The sequence below is a fragment of the Rutilus rutilus genome, assembly GCF_951802725.1.
Source record: "Rutilus rutilus genome assembly, chromosome: 1".
NCBI lineage: Eukaryota > Metazoa > Chordata > Actinopteri > Cypriniformes > Leuciscidae > Rutilus > Rutilus rutilus.
In genome coordinates this window covers 31,805,598-31,819,921 of record NC_140209.1, presented here as the reverse complement: position 1 = coordinate 31,819,921, position 14,324 = coordinate 31,805,598, and the positions used below count along the sequence as shown (strand labels likewise).

Genomic DNA, 14,324 nt, shown 5'->3' with positions numbered 1-14,324 from the left:
CATTCTGTCGGTATTATTGACACATTTTAATATATATTAATATCATTAAAGCAGCATTAACTTTTCTCTTTATCAATACAGGCGTCTATATAGGAAAATCCCACCTTTCTGTTTAATGAATCTCAAAACACTGAATTTGTAATCATTTATAGAAGGGTAATTTATTAATTCATGTATCCTATATGAACCTCTAAATAATATCTGGACTAAAGGTCCGTTCACACCAATAACGATAACTACATTAGCATCCATTGCACAATATCGTTCTGTTTATTATAAGCGCACGCTGCAGTTTTGTCGTCTGCCACTTTAAGAAGGACTCTGATTGGCTGTCAATGTTTTTATCGTTCATCAGCTGGAAAAAAATCGTTCTGAAAGTGATTCCAACGATATCATTTCTCTTTGCTGTTATTGTTATAGTTGTGGTCTGAACTCTGCTATTATTAATATTTGGGAAAAAAAATGTATAGTTTGAAATTGTTATAGTTATCATCCTTGGTGTGAACGGGCCTTAACTCTATATTCACACATGCAGTTGTAGAATAATGTGAGGAAATAAATATCAATGAATGACATTTAATAATCATGATTCAATGAGATGGCAAGCAGGAGAGTATCTTTAAATGAATCTCTATGATTAGCACAATATTATTTTTCATATCCAGATCAACCCAGTGAATGCTGTTTCTTCAGCCTCTCCGAACGCTGAACTTTCTCCTCTGGAGTCTTCTTGTAACTCCTGAAACACATACAAAATTTGTATTTATATGTTTTCTATTGCAATATTGCACCTAATATTGATGTATTATAATTGAACATTCAAATTATTTCATTCGATGTGAACTTAATTAGTTGTTAACGTGGTTTTGCATATTTATACAATGCGTTCCCTAAAACATACTGGGTTTGTTTTAAGGCTACTTTCATACAGAGTGATTCTTTGTAATATAATACAGTGATATTTTGATCACACTTCAGTTGACTAAACGACTGCATGAGATCCTGCCAAATGCATTTACAAATAAATGCAGCCAATTTTAAATGTCAGGTGACTCTTCTGGCAGAGGCTCCGTGGCATTTCCAGTACCGCAAGCGTCCAGCAAAGACTGAATTGAATTTCAAATTCCATCAACAACAGCGTAAAAGAAAATGGAAATGGCCAGAATAGGAGATCGCATGATCAAAGGAAGCAAAAGGTGGAGAGCTGACCCGCGGCGCAGGAGCTGCTGGCCTGAAACTGGAGCGTTCTGGCCCTGACTGGGCTGCAGGATCCTTCAACACACAGGGACAGGGAGACCGTTGGAAAGATGTACGCAGCTAGTGCACGTATATGGTGCAGAGGGCATGGTAAATGTGTAAAGTGTCTGTTTTCCCTCTGTGGGTAATGTGTGTTTATTGGAGTGTTTTTGTCTTCACCTTTTTGTCGGGGGACTCTTGGTTTTCTGAGCTCGCCTGGTCTGACCTGGAGATTCACCAACTCTGATGACAAGAACATTTTAGAGCAGATCAGGAAGTGAATAAATGCTATTTCAGTTAATAAATAGTAAATAAAATAAATAGCATTTTATATAGGCTACTATTTTGCTATACTATACTATATTTTATATATATATATATATATATATACTGTATATACATTTCATTTTCAACTGTTTTTTTGTTAGTTGAAGGCCACATTCTTTTTACCATGCATTAATTATTTATTTTTTGTTACTTTTTTCATAGATTTTGTATAGATTTTGTTTCTTCAACTATGAAAATCCATATACAGTATATATATATATATATATATATATATATATATGCTATTAATAAATAGTAAATAAAATAAATAGCATTTTTATATAAAAAATATTGTATTATAAATTATTCTATATATATTTGTAAATATATTGTAAATAGTGTAAAATATTGTAATAAATATATAGTAAGAATGATATAAGATATATATATATAATCATATATATATGATTTCCTAAAATATATATATATTTTCCTCAATATATATATATAAAGTATATTCTATTACATTTAGCCTACTTAAAAATATATTTATAAACCATTTAGTTAAAAAAAATAAAAAATGAACATCTAGTTACAGTAAAATATAGCTTTCAAAATATATCATGACTTATTGTGATTTTGTTCCTTATATTTTTGTTTAATGGGCCGAAGGCCATAAATGTGTCACAACATGAACGTGTCTGGAGTTACAACCATAAACAAAGACTTCCCATCTTTGATTCGATTCAGTCCTTTATGTCATATTAAAAAAAGGTAACATTACTATTGCACAAGTTACCATCCAACAACCAATAATCTTGCCAATGTTTATGTTGTTTTGGCACCTAAATGGACCAACTGCATGTCAAATAAGTCTTTATCAGACTTAAAAGTTGCATGATATAATTGCATGATTGCAGACAAAAAGTTTCAAACATAATATTGTTCTAATACAACTCACCTTTTCTTCCTATCAAGAGATTTCTGGGTTGCAGCAGACAAAATCACCTTGGGGGGCTTTACTTTTTCCTGTATGCCAAATCAAATATCATGTGTAGCGTACTTTTCAAAACAGCAGATAATAGTTGCCAGGGATCAACACTAACCAAGACTAAATGGAAATAAACCGATGAAGATGAAAGCAAAAAGTGTAGATTGTTGTTACCATCTCTCTGAGTTTTCTCTCAGCTCTCAGATCTCGGTCTTGCTGTAGCAGAGACAAACGCTCCTCTAGTGTCATAGTGAAGAAGATATCATGAATGTCAAACAAGGCCGCGCGTAACTGTAACAGAAGCGCATAAACATATTTAGTGCCAGATCTGATGCTGTACACACGGTGGGATATGTGGGAAATGTGGGACCTGAGCTCTGACGCGCTCTTGCAGAGACAGATCTTGCTCTGACAGTTGGTCGTTTCGTTGAACAGCATTAGTGCTGAATGAACGAATAAACTCCTGCGTGTCCTGAAGAAAGACACATGTAGAGAGATCAATCCCATGAGGGCTTTATTAGCATGTATACGAACACTATTGTGAGCCTGAATCACAAAACCAGTCATAAGTCGCATGGCTATATCTGTGGCAATAGCCAAAAATACATTGTATGGGTCAAAATGATCGATTTTTCTTTTATGCCAAAAATCATTAGGATATTAAGATCATGTTCCATGAAGATATTTTGTAAATTTCCTACTGTAAATATATAAAACATTTATTTTTGTGAGTGAATGCAGCACAATCGCGAACATAAATGGACAACTTTATAGACGATTTTCTCAATGTTTTGATTTTTTGGCACCCAATGGAAAGCTTATTTATTCAGCTTTCAGATGATGTATACATCTCAATTTCTAAAAATTGAGCCATGTGACTGGTTTTGTGGTCTAGGGTCACATGTTGTGCGTTCTCTTCTCACTTGCACGGTTTGACGCAGGTGTTTGACTTTCTCTGTTCTCAGCAGTCGTCTGGTCAGAAAGCCCTTCACGATAGAAGTGAGGCGACACAGTGCCCTCTGCTGCTCCACTGTTATAACCTGTGTGCGACACACACCACTGAGGCTTTATCTCATAATAACATTTATTAAAGTTTATCAAATCAATGCAAAAGCATTTAAAAACCAACCTGGCTCAGCCTGTTTCTGCTCTTCCCTGTGCTGGGATGATTTAGGCCTCTCATATATATGGAAGCCTGTATTGAGGGTGATGATGCCACATCTAAACCTAAAAAGAATAGAATAGCATGTTAATATACACCATAGTACGTGCATAGCCTACTATATTCTTTTGATTTTGTAGTAAATGAATGGTTAAATTGTTTACCCCAAAATGACATCATTTCGTCATATTGTTCTAAATATGATTTTATTTCTTCTGTGAAACACACAAAGATGTTTAAATTCCCAACGCTCTAAAAATAACTAAAAGCTTTCTAAATGTAGTCAACCAACACATGACTGCGTCTGAGCACATGCAACTGAAAGTTTTGAATCAGTGTTATTTTAGCATTATTTATATACTATTTTAATACTTTTTTTCCAATATCAGTTTTAAGTTTTAGTAATTTTTTTATGTTCTTTTGTCATTTTTATATCTTTTTGTTTTTATTTCTATATAGTTGTAATTTACTTTTTATTTAGTTTAAAATATATTTATTTCATTTCAGCTTTATATATATATATATATATATATATATATATACATACATACATACATTTTTTTATTTCAGCTTATACAGTATATATACACTGTATGTGTGTGTGTGTGTGTGTTTTATGTATATATATATATATATATATACATACATACATACATATACATATACACTACTAGTCAAAAGTTTTGGATCAGTAATAAATAAATAGCTATATATAATAGTAATATTTACCTTTATTATTTTAAATTGTAATAATATTTCACAATATTACTGATTCTTTGTATTTTTAATCAAATAAATGCAGCGTTGGTGAACAGAAGAGACTTCTTTTAAAAACATTAAAAATCTTACAGATCCAACACCTTTGACTGGTAGTATATGTATATATATATATATATATATATATATATATATATACACATAAAACACACACAAACACACACACATACAGTGTATATATACTGTATAAGCTGAAATAAAAAATAAACATAAATATTAGATATTTTCATTTATATAGCCTACATCTATAAAGCCACTGAACATTTATTTAAACACAGAGTCGTAACAAATGAAAGACACTGGGCTAAAATAGCTGATGTGTTTTCATCTTAAAGCCACGGCTGACATACCAATGACTGGCACGGGGTGTCGTGGTGATCTTTCTCCAGGGCTTAAAGGGCACATGATGGGGCTCAGTATAGGGTAACGTTCACACCCGTCCTCGCCCGCTACAGGACTCAGACCACCCTGACCCCTCAGTCTCCTGACCCGCTCCTCCGACTCCTGAATGAGGACCAGAGAGATCAGAATATATACAATACACACATGATGCACATCAAAGACCAGAGACTCCAAGCTGCAGTCCAGGCAAATGTTGTTTGTGAATAAATCATATTTATTCATGCATAGCAGATGTGTAACTGTTAGTGTAGTTGTCATCCATGAGGAACTTATAAGGTCTCATTTGGGTTAGGATGCCAAGGTAAATATATAGTGAACGTGTGGCAATTCACAAAGGTTTGGAACAGAGCCAATGTGTATATATATATATCTGGATATGCAAATGCTGACCTGACTGTGATGCCGTTGTTCTCTCTCTTGTTCTGCCACCAGACACGATAATCTGAAAGCATAGTCATCCTCCAGAGACCTCTGCATGTCTTCTAGAGCGTGGACTTGCCATTGCATCTCGTCTGAAACACAGGAATACACAACTGAGAGGATAGTACTATATCAAAGAAAGCTGAAAATCTCGTCTTTACTCTCAAATATACATTCTCCAATGGTTCTCTCAAGGGTGCCACTGATTAACTCTTTATATCATGCGTATTTTATGTCTTGAGTTGTTATAAGGTTCTTTGGAGATTAAAAAAGTTATTCTTGATGTGACATTATCGGTTCTTCATATCAGTCTTTTGGATTGTGGGTTCAAACTGAAAACTCCTTGTCGAAAAATGGATATTTTAATATACTATATACAATATACAAAAAAATGCAGTATTAATAATAATTTTATATTGGGGTCTAAGAAATGTATTATTGTGGATTGTTTTGTATTAATATTATTATTTCTTGTGGAAGTACTATGCAGAATATGCATTGTTAATAATAGTAATTAATATTTGTATGTGATATATACACACATACACTCACCTAAAGGATTATTAGGAACACCATACTAATACTGTGTTTGACCCCCTTTCGCCTTCAGAACTGCCTTAATTCTACGTGGCATTGATTCAACAAGGTGCTGAAAGCATTCTTTAGAAATGTTGGCCCATATTGATAGGATAGCATCTTGCAGTTGATGGAGATTTGTGGGATGCACATCCAGGGCACGAAACTCCCGTTCCACCACATCCCAAAGATGCTCTATTGGGTTGAGATCTGGTGACTGTGGGGGCCATTTTAGTACAGTGAACTCATTGTCATGTTCAAGAAACCAATTTGAAATGATTCGAGCTTTGTGACATGGTGCATTATCCTGCTGGAAGTAGCCATCAGAGGATGGGTACATGGTGGTCATAAAGGGATGGACATGGTCAGAAACAATGCTCAGGTAGGCCGTGGCATTTAAACGATGCCCAATTGGCACTAAGGGGCCTAAAGTGTGCCAAGAAAACATCCCCCACACCATTACACCACCACCACCAGCCTGCACAGTGGTAACAAGGCATGATGGATCCATGTTCTCATTCTGTTTATGCCAAATTCTGACTCTACCATCTGAATGTCTCAACAGAAATCGAGACTCATCAGACCAGGCAACATTTTTCCAGTCTTCAACTGTCCAATTTTGGTGAGCTCGTGCAAATTGTAGCCTACTTTTTCCTATTTGTAGTGGAGATGAGTGGGGTCTTCTGCTGTTGTAGCCCATCCGCCTCAAGGTTGTGCGTGTTGTGGCTTCACAAATGCTTTGCTGCATACCTCAGTTGTAACGAGTGTTTATTTCAGTCAAAGTTGCTCTTCTATCTCAACTCAACTCTCAACTCAACTTTATTTATATAGCACCACTAAAAACAACGATTGTTGACCAAGGTGCTGTACATTATTGCACAAAACATTGGCATTAACATCATTTACTACATAAGAAAACATGACAAAACACAGAACATACCAGACACCGCACAAATCAGCTACAATTATAAGCCAGAGAAAAATAATAGGTTTTGAGTTTAGCTTTAAACTCATGTAGTGTAGTGGCAGTTCTAATAAAAACAGGTAAGCTGTTCCAAAGTTTTGGTGCAGCAACGGCAAAGGCTCGATCTCCTCTCGTTTTTAATCTGACCCGCGGAACATTTAACAGTCTCAGGTTGGATGACCTAAGAGACCTTCCAGGATTGTGGATGGAAAGTAAATCAGAGACGTATACAGGAGCCAATCCATTCAAGGATTTAAAAACCAGCATCACAACTTTAAAATCAATTCTGTAACGGATTGGGAGCCAATGCAGAGATTTAAGAACAGGGGTAATGTGCTCTCGTTTGCGCACACCAGTAAGGAGCCTGGCAGCTGCATTCTGCACCATTTGCAGCTCTATCAGCTTGAATCAGTCGGCCCATTCTCCTCTGACCTCTAGCATCAACAAGGCATTTTCGCCCACAGGACTGCCGCATACTGGATGTTTTTCCCTTTTCACACCATTCTTTGTGAACCCTAGAAATGGTTGTGCGTGAAAATCCCAGTAACTGAGCAGATTGTGAAATACTCGGACCGGCCCGTCTGGCACCAACAACCATGCCACGCTCAAAATTGCTTAAATCACCCTTCTTTCCCATTCTGACATTCAGTTTGGAGTTCAGGAGATTGTCTTGACCAGGACCACACCCCTAAATGCATTGAAGCAACTGCCATGTGATTGGTTGATTAGATAATTGCATTAATGAGAAATTGAACAGGTGTTCCTAATAATCCTTTAGGTGAGTGTATATATAGTACAGTTATATTATTGTTATATTATGTTGTATATATTAAATATTTCCATACATATTTTACTCATTCTTTTTGGTTTGAGTATAATGACCCCATAAATGCATGTTATTTTTGTTATATGACTCTTTTTCTCACAGTATAAATGTCTCTATAATAAATGATAAAATATAATAATGTAGTAGCATTTATATTTTAGGAGGGAGGTTTTTCGTATTTGGGGATCCATGGCATTAAAAAGTGTGAAAACCCCCGCTTTAAAACACCAGCACATGATGATTTTTAAAGAAACTAGACTGGAGAACTCGATGTTCTTTGAGGAACTTAAAAATGCTCAATAATATCAGGCCGTAAAACCCATTTCAGTTCTAATTTGAGTCTTTGTTTTCAATAGTGCACTCGTTTGTTCTGTTCTTACCTGCTCTCCTTTCTTTCAGCGCTGTGCTAATGACACTGTTTCCCTCAAATGATACTTTGGCATGAGAAGGGGAGTCTGGGCTGATTCCAGAGCCCGTAAATGCAGCTGTGGGACTGTCCCGTGTGAAAGTCTTGCTCATTGGTGAAGGAGGAGACAGTCGAGTGTGCGTTCTCGCAGTGACCCCGGCCATAAACCGAGGCATTCTCTCCTGGCTCCGGTCTATGAGCGGACTCTGATGGCCGGACGACAGATGACTGTCCAGCGTGTGGCATCTCCTTCGGAACAGAGGGCTTGTGAGCTCAGGATCCACCGGAGACGTTTCTAATCTTCCGACGGTCTCGTTCAACCTGGAGTGGTCGTCATATCGACCCATACTCGCATGTTCAGCTCCGAGCAGCTTCCTCTCCTGCGTCCCGATTGTTTTTACTTCCTGTGGCCTTGCGTTGGCTGTATTGTTTGGTTGGTTGGGGTTGTCAGGGAAAGAGAAGAAGATGTTGCCAGCAGAAATGGGACGAGGACGCCCGCGATGGGGTCTTAAACTGCCATTTAGACCAGATTCTGGACTTATTAGGTTATTAGGAGAGGTCTGATTAGGTGAGGGAAAATAACCAGAGACAGTCCCATCCAGAGAAGTGCCGTTTTCTTTATCAAACAGGATTTTGGTGCCGGTGACCTTTGATCCCTGTTTACCTTGTTCTTTTTCAATAAATTCCCGTGATTTCTTCAGTAGGTTCTGCAGACAAACTCCTTCTGTGTCAGTTTCCTTCTCTTTTTCCTCCACGGCTTTTCCTCTCATAAGTCCAGGGAGTTCAGCTGGTGGGGTCACTGCTGGCTTATTAGATAAAATGTAAGGCTCTGTGGTCCCAGTAGGTGTAAGATGCACAGTATCAGTAAAACCATTCCTGCAGTCTAATTTTGGAGAAGGAGACAAGCACTGCTCTGAAGGCTTTGGTACGTCCAATATTTTTGGTGCCTATAATGCAAGAAGATATGAAAGCAGGGGTGTCACTAGACCCATTTTAGGATTGCTTTAGCCTCCCTAAATTTCCACCCAGCCCCCCTAAAAATTTGTGATTAACTTGTGATCGCATCTGTCCCCTTTAAAGGGATACTCCACTTTTTTCGGAAATATGCTCATTTTACAACTCCCCCAGAGTTAAACAGATGAGTTTTACCGTTTTAGAATCCATTCAGCCGAACTCCGGGTCTGACGGTACCACTTTTAGCATAGCTTAGCATAGATCATTGATTCAGACGAGTCCAGTAGCATTTCTTTCAAAATGACCAAAGAGTTTCAATATTTTTCCTATTTAAAACTTGACTCTTCTGTAGTTAAACCGTGTACTAAGATCGACGGAAAATGAAAAGTTGCGATTTTCTAAGCCTATATGGCTAGGAACTACTCTCATTCCGGCGTAATAATCAAGGAACTGTGCGGCCGTACCATGGGTGCAGCAGGCGTAGTGATATGACGCAGCGCCTGAAAATAGGTCTAAAGCCTGTTTTATGCTTCTGCGTCGAACTGCCGCCGTAGCTACGTCGTAGGCTGTGTGTAGCGCGCGTACCCTACGGCGTACCCTGACGTGCACCTCCCCAAAAATGTAACAACGCGTCAATTCTACGCGGACACAAGCGCTGTGATTGGTCTGCCAGAACCCCTCCCTCTGGGTTTCACACGCTCCCTAGGTACGCGTCAACGCGGACAACGACACAGAAGTATAAATTAAAACCAACACGTTGCCTACGGCGTAGAGGCTCCGGCGTAGGTCCGACGCAGAAGTATAATGAGGCCTTAATAGGTTAGACAAACTTAGTCCCGGTCACGTTGGAAGAAGTTACCGAGCTGGGGACTATTTTTAGGCGCTGCGTCATATCACTACGCCTGCTGCACTCATGGTACGGCCGCACAGTTCCTTGATTATTACGCCGGAATGAGAGTAGTTCCTAGCCATATAAGCTTAGAAAATCGCAACTTTTCATTTTCCGTCGATCTTAGTACACGGTTTAACTACAGAAGAGTCAAGTTTTAAATAGGAAAAATATTGAAACTCTTTGGTCATTTTGAAAGAAATGCTACTGGACTCGTCTGAATCAATGATCTATGCTAAGCTATGCTAAAAGTGGTACCGTCAGACCCGGAGTTCGGCTGAATGGATTCTAAAACGGTAAAACTCATCTGTTTAACTCTGGGGGAGTTGTAAAATGAGCATATTTCCGAAAAAAGTGGAGTATCCCTTTAAAACTCATTCGAAACCAGGGGCAGGCTTTGGCTCCTCCCCGTATTTAAGTCTGCGTTATTCAGCGTGTTCTTCAATCTGTAGTAGTGCACAGACTGTTATGATATCTGCATCTCTGTAGTTCTTTGTCATAAATGCAGTTTACATAATATGATGTGGGAGCAATTCAAGACTGTTTTCACTGTAAAATCTGGGCTTATTTAATTATTTATTATGACATTCCTTTAATGGCTTTTTCCACTCTTGCTATACTTCATACATCAGTGCAATAGAATTGCTAAAATTTGTTATAATAGTAATTTTATAATAAATCTAAAAGCAAAATATGCAAAAAAGAACTATAAAAGGGAGCAGAAATGGCAAATGAGCTATTGAGTGGTCCTCTGCAGTCACCTACTGGTTATAGTGGTAATTTTTATGTCATTTTCATGTTAAAAGTGTTTGTTTTCCACCAGGTGACAGAAATCCGTTTTCCGGTATCTCCATGAATGAAAAATTATAAATCAAGATCTTCTTTTAAGTCAATTTTACTGCACAAATGCAGAGAGTAAATAATAGTGTTTAAATCTTTACATGTTGAAAAAAATATTTTACTCACATATTGCCAATCTAGACAATTACAGTAATATAAAGTTTGTCTATATTCTTAATGAATATGAATGAATATTAGAAGGTTATTTAAAATGATTAGAAATTAATTCAATATTCAGGGATTGACTTGATTGTGTAGAACCTTCATGCCAAGTATAGGGGAAAGTGGGGTGAGTTGTGCCAGTTTTTACTCAAAGTGACTTTAAAGTGAGACCATGGCAGTAATGCCTTCAACTTAAGGATGTACATATATTTCAGGATGTGGTGCATCCCTGAGAACAATAACTTTGGATCTGAAATAAATTGTTTCAGAAATATAGCTCTTGGGAAAAAAGTGGTCTCATGGCACAACTTGCCCCTGGTGCGGGGGAAGTTGTGCCTTTGGGGGAATACATTGGGGTAAATTGTGCCAGTGATTTCTGAAGTAAAACAGAACATTTTAATGTTATGAACCGTAATGCTATATGAAAGCAAGATCAATTCAATACAAAATTACTAATTTAAGGTTTATTTAGATATTGTCACCCTGGAATACCATAGCATGCGTTTTTCCTACTATGGTCAATTGCATAGGGATTTTGTATTGAACATAACTCTGGATCACAGTGTCAGAGACAAGGGGGCGGGCTCATTTTACTCAGACGACCAATCAGTCTCTCAGGATCATTGTGAAGCTATCAAGCTACGCCCTAGCAACCATTTAGAGCACCATAGCGACACAATATATGATATTTGTGAATCATTTTAGGCAAAAAGGCTTTGGCAATAGATGCCTGTTGACATAGCGCTGTCTGTCAATTATGTAAGAATAAAGTGACTAGGCTAATTTCTAAACATCCTATTGTGACATAGGCCACTTAAAAACGGAATAAAACTTCTCTTTAATAACATAGTGCAAACTCAAAACTGAAATCAGTGTTAGCTAAATTAAACAAATAGCAGGCAGGCCTAAGTCAAACAATGATGAGGCATGCCCATCTCCTCACTTCTCAAGATTATCCCCTGTGAGTATGTAGGTCTAGGTGGTCTGGATCTGGCACAACTTAACCCAGGCCCTTTGGCACAAATCACCCCAGACCCACAAGTTTGAAAAACTAGCATGATCCAGCAGTTAAGAGCTAATATCATGCTAACTGTATAGACTCATTGTGTAGCCTACTAAAGCACTAAAACATGTGTGAAATGTTTTCAAACTTGTCTATAATTGTTCAGACACTACAATCAAAAAACCTTAATCATAGACATTTTACTTTGAAAGGGAAAAAACAGTTTTTTGCACTAAAATGTGCTTAACTCTCATGCCATGTGTCTCTCTTCTTTGGAGGACGAGTAAAAGTGATTGCTTTTCAAAATGATGTGGTCACATGACCAATTTCTTCTATGGTTTTCCAGAAACAAGGGGTGGAACTACTTACAAATCACCCCACTCTCCCCTACCAACTTTTTATTTTTAAATCATAAACAATTGGTGGCTGAGCCTCTCTAATATTGAAATCCTAGAATCACCCCTGTGTGAAAGTAAATTCAATCAATTATTGTGAATAAGCAGTATATTTTTTTTCATAGTTGAAGGTATAGCTTAAAAAACAAAGTCTATATATATAACGGAAAAAAAGCAAAATAAATAATGAATGCATGGTAAAAAATGGTCTCTATTAACAATAATAATAGTATATAAAGAAATTTATATAATTTCTTTATACAGTATTTATAATATAAAGAATATAATATATAATTTCTCTCTCTCTCTCTCTATATATATATATATATATATGTATATATATATATTTTTTTTTTTCATTTTTTCATAGATGAATATCTGGGCAAAAAAAAATAAAAATCTATGTGTAAAAGAAAAAAGAAAAAAACTTTTATTAGTTATTTTCTAATTTATTAGTTTCGAAATTTATTTGTGATTATAAAAATAAATAAATCCGGGACATAAAAGTACCTGTTGGTCGAAGAAACACTTATTTTCTTACCTTACTGGTCCAAAGAATGGCCTGAATCTGATTGAGGAGGTTATTGTTATAATTAATCTGTCGGTCTGCCTCCATTTGAGACGCTCTTTTCCTGTATTCAACCATCTCTCTTCTTTGTATCTCGCTTAGCTGGAAACACAATATGCAAAAACATTCAAATAATATGAATCATAATTAGACAATTGAAAGGGAGAAAAACCTTTTTTAATGTGTAAACCTTAGGCTGAATGTTATAATTATTACTGTTATTAATGTTCTTTATTATATTTTACTGCGCTAACTCTTTCTTTTGCTTTTGAAAGTTTATCATATCATATGTATTGCAGTCGCACTCTGTAATATAAATATAAACACTCACAACAGGAGACAGAAGTGGCCTGCCATGAAAGCGCATGAGAGAGTGCGCCACCCCTCGCGCAGGTGCGGTACTGCAGCTCATTTCGTGCATCATTTCCGACTGCAGTTCAGACAGAATGCGTGCGCAGAATCCCTCATAGCTGTCCATGTTTTCTTACAGCGGTCTGCACAACTGGAACAGCCTACATTTTGAAACGTAAACGTTAGTGCCCGTGTTATATGTCGTATATTGTCTTTCATTCGGTCAGATTGAGCTGTCACAGGCAGTCACGTTAGCTGGTAATGCGCAGGCTTTTAAACAGATTATCAATGATATCTATCAATCGCTCCGCATTCCACTGCTCTTTCCTCAGATGTATTTGCTAACAGATAATCACGCACAGATGTTAAAACCTCAGCATCAGCACCTACCTTTATATCGCAATGCAGGATGGAGCTTCTGTTTGAATAAATTACAAAAAATTGTTTAAGTGTATCAGCAAGGCTTTCCTCTACCACAGATGTGACTGTAACACTGTATGATGTCGCTGTGCTGATGTTTATGTCGGACGTACAGATGCAAATCGCGTAATCGTTTCCTGTTTTGTCCGTAATTACGTTGAGAATGATAACGAAGCTAGTTATTTACTCTATAATCACATGACGAAGGTCATAGTGTGTCCGCAGGAGATGGATTTAATATCCTAGACCTCTAGCCTATATGTCTTTCACCAGGGTCTCTTGTGTGTGTCTGTCATATGGTCTTCATCAGCACCGCCCCGTTCACTCACCGTCATCCTCTCCATTCACTTGGACGTAAAATCAAAGGAAGATTCCTTCAGATACATTTTTAAGATACAGATGTGATTCATATCTGCATCATATTTTACTGCAGTAGTCCTTTAAATTAACTTATTTACTCCTAATTTGATCAAGAAAATAAAATAATTCCGCAAATAGACTATGCTTTAATTATAATTTCAATAATGAATAAATAAATAAAGTTCGTTTAAAATAAGGAGGTTCCCTGTATAGCAAAACAAATATTTATGTAATTCCTTCATTTATGAGGAAACTGAAAAAATAAATATTAATGATTTATTTATGCATTTATTTATTTTTTACTTTGCTTGGAGAGAAAATAGCACATTATTAATTAGGCCTACATATTTATTAA

The 14,324-nt window shown here is 36.8% G+C and overlaps 1 protein-coding gene across 6 annotated transcripts; it reads right to left on the bottom strand.

Moving 5' to 3' along the window:
* Positions 1–167: 167 nt before the first annotated feature.
* Positions 168–13,928, bottom strand: ccp110 (centriolar coiled-coil protein 110). 6 transcript variants are annotated; one of them, XM_084412929.1, is made up of 15 exons: positions 13,580–13,928; positions 13,170–13,350; positions 12,812–12,940; positions 8,002–8,974; positions 5,226–5,347; positions 4,784–4,937; positions 3,821–3,871; positions 3,624–3,721; positions 3,418–3,534; positions 2,865–2,966; positions 2,669–2,785; positions 2,465–2,532; positions 1,417–1,479; positions 1,210–1,272; positions 168–739 (listed from the first exon to the last, which is right to left on the bottom strand). In XM_084412929.1, exons 2-15 carry the CDS (start codon positions 13,314–13,316, stop codon positions 667–669), a joined length of 2,277 nt encoding a protein of 758 aa, XP_084269055.1. In that variant the 5' UTR covers positions 13,317–13,350; positions 13,580–13,928; the 3' UTR covers positions 168–666. The 6 variants fall into 6 exon arrangements, with proteins under 6 accessions (XP_084269055.1, XP_084269058.1, XP_084269057.1 ...); XM_084412932.1 differs by lacking the exon at positions 1,210–1,272; XM_084412931.1 differs by lacking the exon at positions 3,821–3,871.
* Positions 13,929–14,324: the final 396 nt, after the last annotated feature.

What these genes read in the sequence shown, in the direction of transcription:
- ccp110 (XM_084412928.1), bottom strand. Translation starts at nt 13,316, where the DNA reads ATGGACAGCTATGAGGGATTCTGCGCACGCATTCTGTCTGAACTGCAG. An exon ending in GCTGAAAGAAAGGAGAGCAG is followed by an intron (nt 5,348 to 8,001) that starts GTAAGAACAGAA and finishes CCTGTGTTTCAG; the next exon opens with ACGAGATGCAATGGCAAGTC. An exon ending in AAGAGCGCGTCAGAGCTCAG is followed by an intron (nt 2,786 to 2,864) that starts GTCCCACATTTC and finishes CTTCTGTTACAG; the next exon opens with TTACGCGCGGCCTTGTTTGA.